The sequence below is a fragment of the Ursus arctos genome, unplaced genomic scaffold (assembly GCF_023065955.2).
Source record: "Ursus arctos isolate Adak ecotype North America unplaced genomic scaffold, UrsArc2.0 scaffold_14, whole genome shotgun sequence".
NCBI lineage: Eukaryota > Metazoa > Chordata > Mammalia > Carnivora > Ursidae > Ursus > Ursus arctos.
In genome coordinates this window covers 16,165,144-16,183,065 of record NW_026622808.1, presented here as the reverse complement: position 1 = coordinate 16,183,065, position 17,922 = coordinate 16,165,144, and the positions used below count along the sequence as shown (strand labels likewise).

Genomic DNA, 17,922 nt, shown 5'->3' with positions numbered 1-17,922 from the left:
CTTAGTGGAGCGTGGTCTCCAGAAACCAAGGTCTGCATGCTCAGCAAGCTCACCGCCATCGGACTCTCACTGTGCTGGGCCTCTCGGTCCCAGAGATGGGGACACCCCCCGCCCGTACCTATGCACATCCCTCTCTGTACACATACACACATTTCTTAGTCCATATCTGTCTGCATGTGCGGTAAGCCTGGGTTCACATGTACACTTCCAATCCAGCACCAACAGGGTTCACTTGAGTCTCCCTGCTTCATAATTCTACCTGTCTTTCTGACAGAAATCTGGCTCCCTTTGTCCACAGTGCGTGTCCCATTGCTCTACCCTCCTCGCCAATTCCGTACATGCCAAGCACCCTCCCACCTGCCCAGACCCCACCAGGCTCTCTCCTCTTAGAGTCTTTTCAGTTCTGGCATACACCAAGTTGAAGTTCCCCTGGGGGTAAGCATTGCTTCCCGCAGACATCACTTGGGGTCTTCCTGAGGCAGGGCAGAAAGCACCCTCAAAGGAACCCACTGGCTTTAGATGTGATTAGGAGGAGGGTGGAGGCTGCTTTACAGGGAACCACCTCTTATCCCAGTGAGCTCACGGTGGGGCACGTGGGTGCCCTCAAGAGGACACCGGTGCAGTCACTCATGCATCCCAGTGACCCTGTCATGTGTGCTAGGGCTCTCACCATCAGCAACGGCTTTTCATTGTACCCTGGCCATGTTGTAGGCAAAGTGAGTTTTTTGAGGCCATGAAAAGAGAGCATGTCTATTTTGGTGAAGATGGCGCCTGCAGTGGGCCTCGGCTTACTGCCCTGTGAGCACACCTCCTTGCTGCCTTGGGCTCCTCCTGTCCGCGGTCCTCAGTTGCCATGACAGGTGTGGCATGCCTTATCTGTCTTGTCTGTGGTCTGTTCCCTGCAGCACCCTGTGATTTCTTGTGCGTCTGCGGGGTGGGCCAGGTGCCAGGCCCGGTGCTAGTGGGTGCTCCGTGGCCGTGCTCACCCAGGCCCGAGCCCCCACCCACTGGTCAGCCTAAGCTGGCTGCGAGGGTCAAATGCAGCTAGCATTGCTGCACACAGAACAGAGAGGTGGAGATTGATCAACGTAAGCATTGCAAACCCAGCTGTAAAGTCTTTTTCAGATTATCTCAATTGTGAACTTCATCTCAATATTTTTTGATGCTTTTAAACTGCCAGTCATCTTCTGAATAGTCCTGAGCTTTGGAAATGTGATTCAATATTTGTCTCCTAAAGAGGCGCATCCGGCAGCACGTCTTCGCCTGCATCTGTGGTGTCTGATTCTCCTGTGTGTCGTTTCTATGACCCCTCTTATGAGAGAGACCCCAGCTCCGCTAACGCAGGCTCGTGGAAGCCTGGTGGATTCGACTCCTTCATCCTAACTGGCAGTGAGAGTTTTTGTAACCCTGTTTTTGCCCAAGGAGAGCGGTTTGGCTGACCAACATGCAGGCAGCAGGAAGAAGCCTTTCAGCTTCCTTGAGAATTCTGATTTGACTTTGTTTTATGCCTCAGAGTTTGGTCTGATAACGCATTTGTGTTGCTTCCGTGTGCAGTCGGTTGGTGTTTAGTGTTTCCACAGACTTGTGCAGCCGTCACCATAATTAATTTAAGACCATTCCGTCACCCCAAAGAGAAACCCCGTCCCCATGACCAGTCACTCACCACCCTCTTCCCCAGCCCCTGGCAACCAAGAATCCACTTTCTGTCTGCGGGGATCTGCCTGTTCTGGATGTTTCGTATAAATAGAATCACATACTGTGTGACCTTCTAAGACATCTTCCTATTTGTTTGTCTTTCTTCCAACGATGTTTTTTAGTTTTTGTTTGTTAAATTTATTCCCAAGTACTATTCTCTTTGGTGCTATTGTAAATGGAATAACATGTTTTTGTAAACTTCATTTTTGGATTGTTCATTGCTAGCGTATAGATAAACGCAGTTGATTTTTGTGTATTAATCTTGTTCCCTGCACCCTGACAAGGGTTTTTTCAGATGAGTTGGACCTTAGCCCAAGAGTGACGTTGCCTCTGGTGGCCTAGAATGCTGCCATCCCTGTGCTGCCTCAGGAACAGACCTGACCTGTTGGAGTCAAGGCTTTTTATGCTGATCTTTCCCGTCAAGGCAGATTAGACTGTCCCCACCTCCCCACCCCTTAGAAGATAGGCCAACTCACCAGCACACACAGATGACCACTGTGGCCCAGTGGCCCAGCTGAATCCAGGTTTTGAGCCATCGCCCTGCTTCCTTCCCTTTCCTTGTCCTGGGCCTTCCAGCGTTCTCAGGAAGCAACAAGGTGAAGCTCTCCAGGCACATCTGGAAAGAGAGAGCAAGCCTGCTGTTTGTCACCTTTGATCTTTCACCACAGAAAACGAGTCTCATTTCCCAGACATCTGCTGGTAGTACAGAGGTTTCCGCAGATTACAGATGCGTCCTCCGACAAGACAGGTCCTCTGAGAAAGGGAGACTGATCCCAGGGACCTTTATTGGTTGACTCCCTGACATTCTCCAGGGCTTGTGAGCCCGACAAAGCTCTTGGTAGGCCGCTGGGTGAGGTGGCCCAGGGGTGGACCAGCCTTGCACTCACTGTCACTTTTGTCTCGAATCTTCAACACCCCCGTGGTCTTTCATTGTCAGCACCTGGCCTGGAGCCAGCACTTCCTGCAACCCCCTGGCACCTCCTCATCCAAGCTGCCTTATAACTTTGGTGGTTGAACCGGGCTTCTGTGTTTCTGTTTTAACTGGAAACATTTCCCTGGTTCTCTAGGCTCATGGCTACTGAGGTCCGGACCACAGTCTTCCCCTGCCCTTGACTGTCTCAGCTTTCCTGCTGCCCCCACTTCTACCTCCTAGGCAGGCCTGCTTTTTATCTTTTGTCTTATGCTTGTAGAGGAAAAGAGCAGTGGATTCCGGTTGAAGCCACCAACATTGATCCACGGCCAGGCACCCAGCGCAGGTAGGTGCCCGCCTTTAAGGAGGAAAGTGGAAGGACTTTCTCCCCCTCCTGCCTCTGCAGCATCTATTTGCACTGCTGCCTTAGGCAGCCAGCCGGCATGCTCCGGGTTCAGCCTGCTCTCTGGGTCATCTCAGTTACCTGGCACATGAGCACTGAAAAGCCACTCTTAAGGAGCCCATCAGACCAAGGAGATTCTCCCCACTGTGAGCGCTTTGCCACCCTGAGGAGGGGGGTGGGTGGCAAGGAAGCAGACTTGGCTTGGTGTGGGGCTCTGTGCCCAGCGATAGCTCAGTTGGTTCAGGCTGTGTCTCCAGAGCATCCCAGCCCCAGCGTGCCGCAGGGGAAGCCTGATTAGCAGCGTGTGGCCACGATCCAGTGGGCTGCTGCTGGGGAGCAGGGCCTGGCAGTGGTGCAGAGTTGGAAGCATTCTCTTGTGCTTCCTGCCCAATTTGTGTTTGGCAGACAGATTTTCTCAGCGTTGCACTTTGAAAAGCAGGTGCAAAGGGTGTTTTTATGTGAGCCCGAGCAGAGTCCTAAACACTGGGGGGCTGCCTGTGGCTCTCTGCTCTCCCTGCACCATCTGTGCTTGATCCTTGAGCCCAGCACTTGAGGACAGCTGCCCCTTGGTTCCCCATAGAGCATTACTGCACTTACTGAATTAATTTCCAGAAAGCCCCTGAGAGCCAGTATGGGGCTGCGTGTTTCTGCCTGTGATGTCCGAGGGCCCCAGGCAAGCTGACCTCTGTTCTCAGGTCTGCCGAGCCAGAAGCCCAAGGAGCAACAGCGGAGTGTGCTTCGCCCGGCAGTGTTACAAGCCCCACAGCCAAAGGCACTCTCACAGACCGGTAAGAAATGGCCCTGGTGCCCAGGCTCGCACGGCAGGGTATAGAACATTCCCGAAGTTGGCCTGGAACAGCTGTGTCTGGTGACTTTGACAAAGACACAGGTGACTCTGGCCATATCTGCTGAATGCACACAGAAATAGAGAGCTGGGGAAACAATCCTTTAAGTCCATGGTGAGCCCAGGGAAGACAGAGCGTGGTCCCACCTTCTCCCTGCGGCACGAGGCCAAGGTGACCACTAGGTAAGACATGCTTTCTGTATACGCTGGCTTCATAAAAGCTGGCTCCCTCCCAAGTGTCTCCAGTTCATCCAAGCATGTTTGCAGGCAAAACTCCGCCTGTGTGTCTGAGAGACTTGAAGGGTCATTTTGGTTATGTGCATAATTTTATCTGCTTTGCCACCCGTAAGACCTAACTCTTAAACCATATTTCCATGATCTCCGCATAGGTCATGGTGTTCAGTTGGCCCGTAATTTCTTAATATTAATGAGCTTTTCTTGTCTTCCTCTTGGTCTCTCCCTGTAATTCAAAAATTCTTCATCAGAAGCAATCCAACATCCTACATGAAGGAAATAGTATTTCTAAAGAGTTTCAACGGGAAGGCTTTTTTTTTAAGTTATGCAGACCAATCAGCCAGATTTAAAAGCTGTGCACATCACGTGATCTCAGCTATTTATAGGGAGAAGTGCATAGAATCAAGATGTTATGAGTAAAACTGTGTTTTATAAAACTCATAATTGTGCCTTATTCAGTATATATTCTTTTTTTCTCTTTTACTTTAGTTAGCAGTATCACTTCTATGTACACTGAAAATTCATGCAGTTCTTTGTGGAATAAGCAATAAGATATTCTCACTTCTGTGAGGTTGTAGTTCTGGGTTCGTTTGGGTTTTTTTAATTTAAGAATTTGTGATTTTCAGTAATGATACCAAATCCTTTTCTTTAAAAAGGAGAAATTACGCGATTGGTCTAAATGGTAGAAGGGAGCGCTCGAGGTCCCACACTAAACCCCCGTGACCCCGCCACTGTCCTCTTGTCCCTGCAGTCCCGAGCAGCGGCACCAACGGGGTCAGTATCCCAACAGACTGCACGGGGGCCGTGACAGCAACATCGCCCGACAACCCCGCACGGAGAAGTCCCTCCGACGAGGCACGAGCACTTGAGGTGTGTCTGTGCTGGGCAGGGAGCACGTGAACCTCCTCGGGGCTTCGCTGAGTGTGTAGACAGTTAACTGCTCTGAGGGGCGCCAGGGTGGGCCCGTGTTAGGGCTTTCTGGATTTGCTCAGCGGCGTGCGTGCGCAACTGCAGCTGATGTCCGTAGTTGCTAGAACGCCGAGAATGGTCTGTCCGTGGTTCCAGAGTGCTGCACTGCCTGGGCCCAGCACCTCCCCGCGGCCGGGGTGGGCTGGCTTGCCGGCGGGCACTCTGCCCACTGCCTCTGGGGAGTCCATGGGGCTGGAGGAATGGCTTTCATTGATGAGGTCTTGTGCCATTTGATATGGAGAGATGTCTCCCCTCCCTGTTTCCACACCTGAACAACTCCGGGACTCGTATATGTGGGCCGTTCTAACTGAAGAAATCTGCCTGGGGAGTCAGTTCAGAAGTTTTTGAGCAATGTCTAGGGTTCTGGGATTGTCTAGGCCAAAAGCATGTGTTTTCTAGTAGTATTGCCCAGCTGAAAAATGAGGGGCGTGTTCTTCCGAGCCCGGTTTGCAGGTGGCAGAGGCAGATTTGATGTGCAAGTTGCAGCACTGCACCAAGGCTTCCGTACACAAAGCCGGGTTGCATGTGTGTGTTTATTTCTACTCGGCCGTTTTGGCAGCTGAGCTGCTGCCTGAGATTCTGTACCCTCCACCTCCCCCACACCCCCCGGAGATGCGGGAGCGCACATGGTGAAAATGATCGGCTATAATTCATTTTTAGAATATCCCTGAGCCCCCGTCCCCCCTTCAAACCAGTTAGCAGAATTAAAATTAGGAACCATCTCTGCAGCCTGCTGCTGCTTGGAAACTTGGCTAGCTAGGGCGGCCGGCGCAGCGGGTCTGCTGCACGGCTGTGAGCTGGAGGGTGACCGAGAAGCAGCCCGGCCCCACCGCCTCCGGTGTCCCTGGTGATGCGAGAACAGGCCACCCCTGGGCAGCACCAGCCGCCCAGGGACCCGTGCCAGAGGAGACCCAGCAAGCAGATGAAGCGGCGAGAAATGGCCCGTCTTGCTTCTCGGGGCTAACCTGTCACTTCTTTTCAGTTGTTGTCTTGTTTGTGTTTCTAACTAGGAGAAAGAGCCCCAGAAAAATGAGTCTAGCGATACTTGTGAGGAGGAAAACTGTGAGAGAAAAGAGCAAGTTGCACAGCAGGCGTTTGTGTTCGGGCAGAACCTGAGGGACAGAGTCAAGGTGTGTGATCAGAGGCCTGGTGAGCGCTTGCACTCATGAGTCGGTCTGCTCTGCCTCCTCCAGGTTAAACAACAGGAACTCCGCTTTTCCTCACAAAGGGCGGGGAGGTGGAGACAATGAATGTGCCTGTGGGCTGGTCCTGTGATTCTCCGTGCTTCCAGCAGCTTCTTGTTTTGCATGCCTTCCTTTCTGCACGGCTCCACTCCCGGCACACTCCCCAGCAGGCTCCCTCGTTCTCCCGGGAGCAGGGGACCGGGAGGCAACCGTGCATGCCTATCCCTGAGAACGGATGTTTTCATAGCAGAGGAGACAGCACGATCCGATGCTTTCAACGTCGCTGGAGAGATCCTTGTTGCCTGACTCGTGGGCTTCTCTGCCTTGGCACTAGGCAACATTTAGACTGGTTCATTCTTAGTTGTTGGAGGCCTGTCCTGGGTGTTCTAGGATACTGGGCAGTATCCCTGGCCCCCACCCTCTGGGTGCCACAAGTATCCCATGCCCCCCTGCCCTGCCCCGTTGTGGCAACCGAAAGTGTCCCTTAATAGTGCTGAGTGTTCCCTTTGGGACCAAGTCACCCTTAACTGAGAATTACTGCCTTATTTTTTTTAAGTAGGGCAGGTGGAAAAGAACTTTTTTCTCCCATCGGAGGCAATAGCACTGTCCCCTCCTGGCTGCCCCCAAGGCCTATTGGTCTAGTCTGGGAACTTTGAGTTGGGGGAGAGTATCTGGCAGTAGCGGGGGATCCGGGTTTTGGACCCTGTGTGCTGGCGCTCTGGCAGACCTCTCCTCTGGGAGAATGGGGCAGCCATAACTTTCCAGCCAACAGAGTGGAGTGTCCTTCTGTGCCGTTTCCAGCACCTCGTCTGGCAGGAGCTCCTTTAAAAGCCTGAGAGACCGCATCAGTGGCTGTGTCTGGGGACGTCTGTGGTTGTCACAACTAGGGTGTAGGTACTACTACCATCCAGCAGGTGGAAGCTGGGGATGCTACCCAGCACCTCATGGATCAGGGCGGCTTCCCCACAGAGAGCAGTCCAGCCCCGATGTCAGTGATGCTGAGGGGGAGAAACCCTGAAATAAGGGAACGAAAGTCTCTCCGGCACGTAGGAAACATCAGGTTGTGCCATCTGCTTTCTCCTTTGGAGCTCCCTGTCCAACAGAAACACAGATCCCCAGGGGTGAAGAACAGGCGTTGCTGTTGCATGGCTTTAGCCAAAGTAATGAGTCCCTTGGGGGCTGCTCGCTCCAGGGAGGAGGAAACAGGAGAAGAAAGGGCCTTGAGATCCACCTGTGCACATCTTATGGAGGCCCAGGGCTCACGTGATCTGTGGTCTCACAGTTACATGCCACCCTCTCAGTGGGGGCGACTTCTTGGCACCCCAGGACGGGGTTGATGGTACCCACCTCTCAGGGCTCCCGGGAGAATCACATTCAATGATACATTTAGCAGAGCTGGCATGGCAGTTAGCGAGCATAAAGAAGTCCTCGAGAAACGATGCTTTCATTATATTTATAACAAACCCCCCTAAAATATCGCATTTGGAAGCATTCTTTGGCTTCGCATTACAGATCATTGGTGAAAAGGGAAGTAAGATGCCAATCTGAGGGTTTTGTTTTTGTGTTTTTTTTTTTTTTAGCAAGGTAGAAGAAGTTTCCTGATGCCTTATAAACTGTTTTTCTGTCTTAACTGTTAAAAGCAGAAATAGTGAAGTTGATTACAGACCCCTCCACCTCCTGCGTTTGTACACACACACACACACACACACACACGAATTGTGCCATATGGCCTAAGGGTGTGCAGACAGGCTGAGCTGGAGGTCCCAGACAGGCGGGGTAAGTGTTGCCTCTCTGTTTCCCAGTTAACAAACGAGAACACTGAAGTAGCTGACATGGAGAATGCCGGACACCCCAGTTCAGAAACGCCAGCTGCGACCAACTATTTCCTTCAGTATATCAGCTCCAGGTGTGTGTCTTGGGCTTGGTGCCCAGCCTCAGATGGCCCAGGGTCTTCCATCACCCTGAGCTTGGGGCCCAGGGAGGAGGCAGCAGCTGGACCAGGAGCCAGCCTGGTCCTTCTGGGGGCAGGATGGAGGTGGGGGTGGGAGGAAGCAGATTTCACCAGAATCCTGGCTGTCCCCCTGGCTCCTCCCTTTATTCCCACTCTGGGCACAGCTGTGGAGGGGCCAGGATGGTGTGCTTTGACAGACCAGGCAGGACCCAAGTTCTGGTTGGCCGTTGGAGTGACCTCTGTCACCTGGATCTCATGCCCAGAACAGAACCCATTGGGCCAGTGGCTGCTTGGCTGCCTCCTGTTACCTGCCAGGTTCCAGCCTGTGGGGACCCCCTTACCCTGGATTTGGGCTCGCCGGTGGTTAACAGTGCTGGTGGTGGTGCTCACTAACGGCCTGGGTGCCCCATGGGTATTTCAGAGAGAAAGCGTGTCCCTGCCTAAGAGACAGCCCAGCACAGTGGCTAGAACGTGGGCATGGACATCAGAGAGGCCTGGCATGAATGGTGGTGACCTCATGCTTGGCTGCCTGGACCCTGATTAGCAAAGTGCATTGGATATTGTTTTAAAGATACGTTTTTTGCACTGCAGCATTTCCCAAATTGGGATGCACTCACATCTGTGACATCTTAAACTGGACGAAATGTGATGATGACAGCAGCTCCGAGGTCATCCAGTATCACCTGCCAGCAGCCCAGGGGTGGGAGGTGTCCCTCCTTTGTGCAGGCTAGGGGACTGGTGGGTTCTTTCCGGGAAGTAGACAGCGCCTCATATGACCTCTGTGATCAGCCTCTCTGTGGCGCTGTCCTCATGCACCCCAATGGTGACACCTGCCTCGAGGAGGTCAGGGGTGATAAGGTGGCTGTCAGACGTGTGCCCACATGCAGTGGACCGTTGGAGGTGGGAGCCGAATGTCTCCTTACCAGTCAGCACAGCCTGGTTTGGAGGCTTGTGAGCACCTGTCCTCGGTGTGCCGGGCCCATCCCCCACAGGGGAGGTTGAGCAGTGCCTACAGCCATGCTTTTCTGCATCAGGGGTGTGCCCCTTACCCACTCTGACCGTGCACATGGTGTGCAGCACGTGTGAGTGTGCCACCTGCCTGTGCCGCTCCTGTGGGGGCCCCACACCCACAGCATGCCTTCTCTTCAGTTTAGACAACTCGACCAATAGTACCGACACCGCCAGCAACAAATTCGTGTTTGGCCAGAACATGAGCGAGCGCGTGCTGGTGAGTGGCCCCTGTGGGTACTGTTTTTCCTGGGGCCCCAGGGCAAGGGACACGTGAATATGGCTGCCACCTTGTCTCCTATAAAGTGGGGATGCTTCCAGTTGCAAGAGAAAGAGGACCCAGTTCCGACTTGGGGGCAGGGTGGTTGCACCAGGAGGCTGTCTAGGAGCTGGTGTCGGAGCTTCCTGCCTTTCTTCTCTGCCAGCTAGCTTGGCCTCATCCTAGGACAGGCTTTCCCTTCAGTCAGGGGCCACGCTTCGTCCTGGCTGAGGCCAGCTGCAGTGATAAATCCTCAGACCGGAGTCCTTAGCCACATGCTTCTGAGACCACTCTGAGACCTCTGGAGCCAAGGGAGTTCAGCACCCCCATCCCTGACCATGAGGGGGCAGCATGGAAGGGGCTCTGGGGCGGGGGGCCTTGGAGGGGCCCCTGCAGTGTCCCAGGTGTCTCCTGCACGCACCATGGCCAGGCTGTCTCCCCTCCCAGAAAGCCTGGCCAGCTTGGGATGGGGTTCTAGAATTGTTCACCTTCTTCCTTATTTCTGTTCATTTTCTTTTCTTGTCGAATGCATAGGACCCACTGTGTCTGTTTTGAGTGTGGTTAAGGAGCTGTTTCGTCTCACTTCATTATTTCCATCTTTGTCTCAGTCTGCGTTACATTAAGGAGCCTCCTGCTACTTTCTTCGAGTATTAATACTGTCCTTTTCTTGTTAAAACGAAACAGTCCAAGAGCTGCCTCACACAGAGATAAGCAGCTGGTGACACACACCTCCGTGAGATGTCAGGGGAGGCCCCACTTGGGGACTCGGGGGCAGTTGGCCTAGAGCATAGAAGGCTGGGTTTGGGAGGGCCGAGCTATCTGTATCGTGAGGGCACTTTTTTGCTGCGTTTTACCACCAAATGATGCTCGAGGATCGTTGTGTGGAGACAGTGCCCCAGGCTGAAACCCAGCCCCTGGGGAGGAGTTGTCTGGTCTCGTCTGCTGGGCCTGGGTGGGTCTCCAGAGCCGTGAAGGAAAGGCCATCTGCAGAAAAAAAGCCGTCTGCCTGCGAGGCAGTGCCGAGAGCCGCCGTCCCAGCAGAGGGGTGTCCTGTTCCGCTGCGGCCGGCCCACCAGGGCCACCCAGACATGCTGTCCTCCCCATGTGCTTCCATCTCCCTGCAGAGCCCACCCAAATTAAATGAAGTCAGTTCAGATGCCACCAGGGAAAATGCAGCTGCTGAGTCCGGGTCCGAGTCCTCATCCCAGGAGGCCACTCCCGAGAAAGGTATGCTGCGGTCCCACCACCTTGTGGGAAGGGTACCAAGTGACAGGGGCACTGTCCACACCCCGGCCCAGGAGGGACATGGGCCCCAGCCCGCTGCAGCACTAGTAGCCACACATGAACCGCCACCGGGGCAGAGTTGAAAAGCCATGGGTGCTGGGGGGGACGCGTTCATCCTAAAACAGAGAGGCTGTGGTGCTTCGGGACGACTCTGGGGATAGTGTTGAGGTGACTGTCCCCCCTCTTCCTTCTTGCCCTGAGGTGGGGGAGGGGAGTTTTTCTTCAGCGCTCTGTGGGAAGAATCTCACTGCCCTCCCGTCCTCTACCGAATGAATGGCGTGGGAGATCTGGAGCCACCCTGGCACCTAGCTCGCAGATGGTCTCCCTGCAGCATCCAGGGCCAGCTGTATGTTTGGGGTCCGTTCCAGGTCCCAGGAGAGTCGGCACCCTTGAGGCAGAGCCAACCCTGTGTTCTGTCTCTTGTGGGGGTCGCCCGCGCACGCACGCACATACACACACACACACACACACACCAGCAAATAGTCAATGTTGCTCAGCTGATAACATTTCAGAGTCGCTGGCCGAGTCGGCAGCCGCCTACACCAAGGCAACGGCCCGGAAGTGTTTGTTGGAAAAAGTGGAAGTCATCACCGGGGAGGAGGCGGAGAGCAACGTGTTACAGGTGAGGCGGGCCTGGCCAGGGGCGTCTGGCTCCGGTGGGCCTCCTGGCCCGTAGGTGGTGGTGTGAGAGGCCGGCCGTAGCTCCTAGCCTCTCTGTGCGTCTGAGGGGCTGGACCCCCGTCCTCCAGGCATGCGGGCCTCCCTGGGCAGTGATGGAGGAGCCAATGCCCCACCCTCTGGGACCTTGTGGCGGGGCTTCTGAGAGCTGAGTGAGCACTAAGGGACTTCTAGTCTCACTTTGTTTTTGAGCAGAAGGATCAGTTTTGAGGCATTCGCGATAGTTCAGGGAGAAACTATTGTAACAAGCACCCAGAATGAATGACTATGATTATTTGGTCACACTGGCACCCTGTGTTGTTTTATTTAGGAACCAGGATCACAGATGCACCCCAAACTTGTCCCGCCTTTCCGCTGCGTCCCGGGGCAGCATGTCCCCTTCAGTGTGCCTCATTCCTCTGCTTTGCGCTGTTGTGCGTGTGTGTCTGTAACCTGCGTGTGTCGAGCATTGGAGAGTTTCTGATGTGGCATTTTTAGAAGTATTACTGCTTATGCCCACCGAGCACTGTTGTGAAATCTATACAAGCGAAGAGAGTGACTTGGTAAAAATCCGCACGCTTTCTGTGAGGGGCCAGGCGTGGTCTCTTGCATATTCTTTTTTTATCTATAGAACAGCTTTATTGAAATAGAACACATATACAGAATTCATTGTTTAGAGTGTACCGTTCAGTGGTTTTTTGTGTACGCACATAGTTACGCAGCCGCCACCACCAGAATAGAACATGTTAGTCCCCAAAAACTGTGCCCATCAGCAGTCACCTCTCGTGCCCTCCCCGGCCCCCACGAGCCGCCTTCCCGTCCGTGCATGAGCCTGTTCTGGGCATGTCACACACGTGGACTCACATGCCGTGTGGCCTTCTGTGTCTGGTTCCCTCCCTGAGCGTCCTGGGCTCGGGGTCCATCCCCAGGGTGGCGCCAAGTGACGTGCGTGGCGGGACGTGGAGGGTTCCAGCTTTTAGCTGCTATGAGTCCTGCTGCCGTAGAACTTGTGTACAGGCTCGCATGTGCGGGTGCGTGTCGTTTCTCTTGGGGAGATCTCTAGGAGTGGGGTGTCTGGGCCGCACAGTGACTCCACGTGTAACATTGTGAGGGACACGTGTCCGCAGCAGCCGCACCCCGTGTCCTCCCGCCCGCCGTGCGCGAGCTGCTGAGTGCCGCGCCGCCTCCCCGGCGCCTGCTATCACCGGGCTTCTGATGCCACCCTAGCGAGTGCGAAGTGGTATCTCATTGGTATCTGGTTTTTATCTCCGTTTCCTTAGTGATTCTTTCGTGCTTTCTGACAATGTAAAATTCATTTTAGCTGGAGGACAGGACACAAAACTGGCCAAGGGTCAGATGTCCCCCCTGGGCCGTAGCTGGCTGACCCCTCCCTAGTAGTCACTTAGGGTAGATTGGAGGCACCCCGGAGTTTGTCCACACCAGCGCCCACTCAGCCAGGGCCCCGCTCACCCAGGGGGCTGCCTTGTGTTCCAGATCCAGTGTAAGCTGTTTGTCTTCGACAAGGCCTCGCAGTCGTGGGTGGAGAGAGGCCGGGGCCTGCTCAGGCTCAACGACATGGCATCGACCGACGACGGGACACTCCAGTCCCGACTAGGTGAGCTGCAGAGCGGTGTCTGTGGAGAGGGCCTGGGAGGGCAGTGTCCCCACGCGGGTCCCCACTGGAGAGCCCCGGCACCTGTGGCCTGCAGGCCCAGGCCCCATCCCAAAACTCTCGCTGCCAGCTCTTTGGTGACTCTCCTCTTTGTGAGTGTGACAGTAGCTGAAACTACTTAGCAGCTCTCGAACTTGTTTTCCAATAATCAAAGTGCTGGTGGCTTTATGGTGGAAAGGGAAAGTAAGAAGTCACACAGTCCCATATAGCCTATGGTCCTGGTCACAGACCTTCCCCCAGCCCGTCCCAGCTGCTCCGCGTGCCTCGGAGGTGGGCCCATTGGGCACAGAGGGCTCGGGGAGTGGACACAGGGAGATCTGGTCAGTTAGAGCCCAGGACCCCACCCCACAGCCTCGCTGAGCTGGTCCACGCTGCTCCGTTTGGGAACGTCTGGGCCCCCAGGTTGCGGTGGGAAGAAGTGGGCTGGTGGGAAGACAAGGTGTCGCCGTGTGCACAGGGTCAGGGCACTTGCAGGGAGGATGGGTTCTGATAAACCAGGCAGGCTGACGGCTGCCTTGGGTAGATATAATGTGTACTTCCAGAGAAGGAAGAAGTCTGTACCCTCTTTTTCTCTACCGTATGTTGCTCCTGGTCTGTCTTTGTCTCCCTCTTGGTGGAAGGTCTAAGCAGCTATTGGCCTCAACCTTTTTTCTAAGAAAAGTGCAGAGTAGGGGCTCAGGCTCGGCCTGTGAGCGGGGCCAGTCAGGGGGCATCAACTTGTAGGCAGTGTGTCACATAAAGAAAATGCACACAGTCCCCAAATGTCCCTCTCTGGCCTTGCCTCCCACCTAATCATCCCACCCCCCCCCCAAGGAAACCTCCATCCTGGTAACTGCTAGGTGGACCAGCAGGACCCCGTGCACATGGCCACGGGGGAGCTGGGTGGTACAGGGCTGGCCCGGTGTGGGGGGCGCTGTGGCTTAGCAGACTGGTGGCAGCTTATGCAGACCTTGAGAGAATTGTGAGATTTCACCCCTGTTGTGTTTTCATTCCGGAATGTGGCTGTGGGGTGGGGGTCGGGCCAGGGCTGAGTGGCCTTATCGGTTGCAGTGATGCGGACCCAGGGCAGCTTACGGCTGATCCTCAACACCAAGCTCTGGGCCCAGATGCAGATCGACAAGGCCAGTGAAAAGAGCATACGCATCACAGCCATGGACACTGAGGACCAGGGCGTGAAGGTTTTCCTGATCTCGGTGAGTAGCCCTGGGACAGGCTACTACCAACCTCTTGGGGAAAAGAAGTGTGTGAACAGACCCCTGGACAAGGGCCGTGCCCTCCTAAGCTCCCACAGAAGGGAGGTTCCCAGGCACACCCAGTTGGGCCACTGTAGGGCTGCATTAAGGACTGCCCCTCTGGGGGGATGCTCTGTGGTGCAGCGGTCGGCACTCAGCACTGAGGGTGTGGGCTAGGGAGCAGAGAGCCAGCCAGTTTCCAAACGGATCGGTGGAAGAGAGACAGGAGTGGGCCTGCATCACCGAGTGCCATCCCAGCGGCAAGCTCTGTGAGCCCCTGGGAAGGACGGGCCCTGGGGCACCAGGAGCTTCGGTCTGCTGTCCCTGAGCTTGCTGAGGAGAGAGGGTTAGGCTCCTCCCCAGGCACAGCCCAGGGACTACGGCATCCCATCACAGGAGGGCAGCAGCCGCCCTGACCAAGAGCATTTCCCTCTGCCTATCCCAGGCCAGTTCCAAGGACACGGGCCAGCTGTACGCAGCCCTGCACCACCGCATCCTAGCCCTGCGCAGCCGCGTGGAGCAGGAGCAGGAGGCCAAGATGCCTGCCCCCGAACCCGGGGCAGCCCCGTCCAATGAGGACGACAGTGACGAGGACGTCCTGGCTCCATCGGGGGCCACCGGAGGCGGTGAGCCAGTGGTCCTGGCCCTGGAGGGGATGGGAAGCCTGACCCGGGGGGATGGGGCTTCAGCCAGGGTGGGGACCTGACAGTGAGGCCGCTGCTTCCCAACAGGTGCCGGCGAGGAAGGGGAGGGGCAGACGGCCGGAAGCACATAGCGCCGGGAGCCGGCTGCCCGCGAGCCTGCTGCTTTGTCCGTCTGTCTGCCCACCCGCCTGCCCCGCCCCACCGGCAGTGTGGAGGCGCAGGGCTCGGGAACCACACTCCCCGCTGGGTCGGCCACAGTTCGGATCCGCATGTCCCGTTCAGAAGCAGACTCGGGAACTGCCTGAATGTGGTTTGAGACACGAGACCTCATCATATTGATGAGCAAAACGAAAAAGAACATTTCTTTCCTCCCCTCCTTTGAATTGAAATGGCACATTAAGACTTGTCACGGCTTCTCACTGGGACTGGGACACCTTGTTTCTTCACCCCTCCCTCCTCGTGTGCCTGGCCTCTCTGCCGCCGCCGCCGCCGCCGCCCAGGCCACTGGGTCTGTCCACACGAGTATAAACACTGGGCCTGCTGGACGCTCTGTTAACTACCGTATCTCCAGTTTCCCACAGTCTGATTTGGGGCTTATATTTTTAGATCTTTTTCCCCCAAGGCTTTGTGTTTGGTTTCTTAGGTTAAGACTGTCCTGTGTGTTGAGCGGGCCCAGCTCCATCCTGGGCCACATCCTCCTCCTCTCTGGGCTCCTGGCCTCTGTGCTCGGGTGGGAGGGTCAGGGCCCCACTTGTTCCCCACCCAGGGTTGCTCCAGGCCCAGTCATGGGGTATTGAGGGTTTGGGCCCCAGACCTGTAGAGAGCTTATCTAAAAAGAGTCAGTGGACCTGGTAGGGTCCCCACTCACCCTCCTGCCTCTCCCCATCATGTCGGTCACCCGTCATCTGGCACCCGGGCGCACACCTTCCTGCTGCCGGCCATTCCTTGCCCAGCCCTGAACGATGTCACTGCCCCCGAGACCATCCAGGACCAGGAGCCTCTGTGAGAGGCAGAGGGGGACCTTAGCGAGGCCTTCGAGGAGGGGGTCGGGGGCTGGTTCCAGGCAACCGGCTGTCTCCCACACTCGCAGCACGCACAGGAACAGGTGCCATGCCTTCACCCACCTGGGGCGGCCTGTGAAAAGGGCCCTGTGCACAGGGCTCTGAGGGGGTTCTGAGGAAAGTGCCCAACCTCGCCTTCAGGGGGTGAGCGGAAGGCCTCCGCTCCAGCAGCTGTGCCACCCACACCTCGGGTCGGCTGTGTGCAGCTGGAGCCATGGGAAGACACCAAAGGCCCTCCCAACAGATCCAGTCACACTTCTCTGCTTTAAGCCTTAGCCAACTAGTGACAAGTAAAACCAGATAATGCCCATGTGTTTTGGAACATTTATGTAAGATTGTCATATGAAATGTATTTGGGAACTACATTAAAACTTTTAACTAAAACCCTGGCCTCCCGCATGCCCCAGGGGCCTCAGGAAGCCGGACAGCCTGGCCAGGAACAGCCTCCACCTCGCAGAGCAGCCTGGCCTGTCTGCGGGCCCCGGCCCCACACTCCACATCCAGGCAGGTGACCAAACTTGGCTGCCTTCCAAGACTGGCCGCTTCTATGCTTAGTTTTGCTTCACAGAAGAGCAGTTTGCTTCCCTGCCCAGGGGCCAGCTGGCTCCTGGGGTGGGTGGGAGCACACGAGAGGCGGAAGGGGTAGGTGGGGGTGCTGGCAGGGCCATGGATTCACTGAGCAGAACCAAGAGGAAGCCTGGGGGGCAGGGGGCAACTGCAGCGGCTTTGTGAGGCCCGAGGTCTGCACGGCATGGACAGGGAGGGCCTTGCTCCCTGGGGTCCTGAGCTAGTGACCCATCCTTGGAATCTTTGTCCCACTTGCACCTGGCGGCCAAGCCAGGTCTTCTGAGACCTGATCCAGCCAGTCCAGGTGAGAGAGGCCCTGGCTCAGGGGGCCAGGGTGGGGGTCCTATGCTACGGTGGGGCTGGCGGAGCAAGTGTGCATGGCTCACAGCTGCCAGGCACTGGTCATCATGGCCACAAACTCCTCATCTGTGTCCATGGAGGCGCTCACACCGCTGTAGTAGTCCTGGAACTCAGCCAGCGTGACCTGGGGGCAGACAGGCTCTAAGTAAGGACCAAAGACTCAGGTGGAGGGGGTAGAGGTGTCTGTGGGCACCCACCTGCCCGTCCTTCTCAGAGGAATCGAAGTTGTCCAGGAAGCGGCGGAGCACCTCCTCCTCGGTCCACTCCCCACTTCGCACCTTGGGGTGGGCGCAGCCCCTGTACACCCCGCGGAGGTCATCCACAGTCACCACACCATCCCCGCTGCGGTCCAACTTGGCAAATGCAGCTGCAATGACTGCCTCCCGGGCCTGGGACATGGGGGGCTAGAAAGGAGCAGGTCGTGACTGGGGGCCTGGTGCAGAGCAGCAGGACTCCCGGGCATCCAGGGTCAGCACTGACCTAGACAAGCCCACCAAGAGCTCAGCACTCCCCGCCCCCGCCCCAGACAGCAGGGCAGAAGGGCCTCACCCGCAGTGCCCTCAGGAACTCGTCCAGGTCCAGTGTCCCACTGCCATCACGGTCCCAGCGCCTGCACACACCCTCCGCTTCAGCCGCGTCCAGCACCAGCCCCAGCTCAGCCAGGCCCCGCTGGAGTTCCCCCGAGTCCAGGGATCGGCTCCTGTCCCGGTCCAGGCGGCGGAAAAACCTGAGGGGCCATGGGGTGCAGTTAAAAAGTGGTCCCTGGGGCTGGGGGTCAAGAAGGTTCAAGGGGACAGCTCACCTGGCCAGGCCCTGGATGCCCAAGGCCCTTCGGGACAGGCACTGTGCCCGGAGCTTCTCCACGGTGGCGTCCACAGCATCCATGCTGGGTCAGGCTGTCTGGGCAACTGGCTGGGGGAGAGTTCCAGGAAGGACTCCCACTCGGCCGACCAGGCTACGGTCTGGTGCCAAAAGCCTACCCTGCCCA

The 17,922-nt window shown here is 56.2% G+C and overlaps 2 protein-coding genes across 17 annotated transcripts in view; one reads left to right on the top strand and one right to left on the bottom strand.

Annotated features, from left to right (window-relative positions):
* The window catches only part of RANBP3 (RAN binding protein 3), a 54,362-nt gene extending 37,971 nt beyond the window's left edge, over window positions 1–16,391 (top strand). For 5 of the 16 annotated variants that reach the window (XM_026481178.4, XM_026481176.4, XM_048226686.2 and 2 more), the window contains 12 exons: window positions 2,886–2,951; window positions 3,704–3,796; window positions 4,838–4,956; window positions 6,066–6,185; window positions 8,042–8,145; window positions 9,340–9,418; window positions 10,582–10,684; window positions 11,239–11,363; window positions 12,893–13,013; window positions 14,121–14,263; window positions 14,748–14,928; window positions 15,034–16,391. In XM_026481178.4, the coding sequence (XP_026336963.2) occupies window positions 2,886–2,951; window positions 3,704–3,796; window positions 4,838–4,956; window positions 6,066–6,185; window positions 8,042–8,145; window positions 9,340–9,418; window positions 10,582–10,684; window positions 11,239–11,363; window positions 12,893–13,013; window positions 14,121–14,263; window positions 14,748–14,928; window positions 15,034–15,077 (1,298 nt within the window). In that variant the 3' untranslated portion in view covers window positions 15,078–16,391. The remainder of the gene's footprint in view (window positions 1–2,885; window positions 2,952–3,703; window positions 3,797–4,837; window positions 4,957–6,065; window positions 6,186–8,041; window positions 8,146–9,339; window positions 9,419–10,581; window positions 10,685–11,238; window positions 11,364–12,892; window positions 13,014–14,120; window positions 14,264–14,747; window positions 14,929–15,033) is intronic. The other 11 variants (XM_048226684.2, XM_026481179.4, XM_026481183.4 and 8 more) reach the window with 3 other exon arrangements.
* CAPS (calcyphosine) lies at window positions 16,271–17,819 on the bottom strand. The gene is made up of 4 exons (XM_026481184.4): window positions 17,737–17,819; window positions 17,484–17,661; window positions 17,132–17,338; window positions 16,271–17,058 (listed from the first exon to the last, which is right to left on the bottom strand). Exons 1-4 carry the CDS (start codon window positions 17,817–17,819, stop codon window positions 16,957–16,959), a joined length of 570 nt encoding a protein of 189 aa, XP_026336969.2. The 3' UTR covers window positions 16,271–16,956.
* Between the last annotated feature and the right edge of the window lie 103 nt (window positions 17,820–17,922).

Bases quoted from the DNA above. Each gene is read 5' to 3' on its own strand.
- CAPS (XM_026481184.4), bottom strand. From the start codon at position 17,819: ATGGATGCTGTGGACGCCACCGTGGAGAAGCTCCGGGCACAGTGCCTG. The intron at 17,339-17,483 runs GTGAGGCCCTTC...GCTCCTTTCTAG, and splicing joins AGTTCCTGAGGGCACTGCGG to CCCCCCATGTCCCAGGCCCG. The intron at 17,059-17,131 runs GTGGGTGCCCAC...GTCTGCCCCCAG, and splicing joins CCTCTGAGAAGGACGGGCAG to GTCACGCTGGCTGAGTTCCA.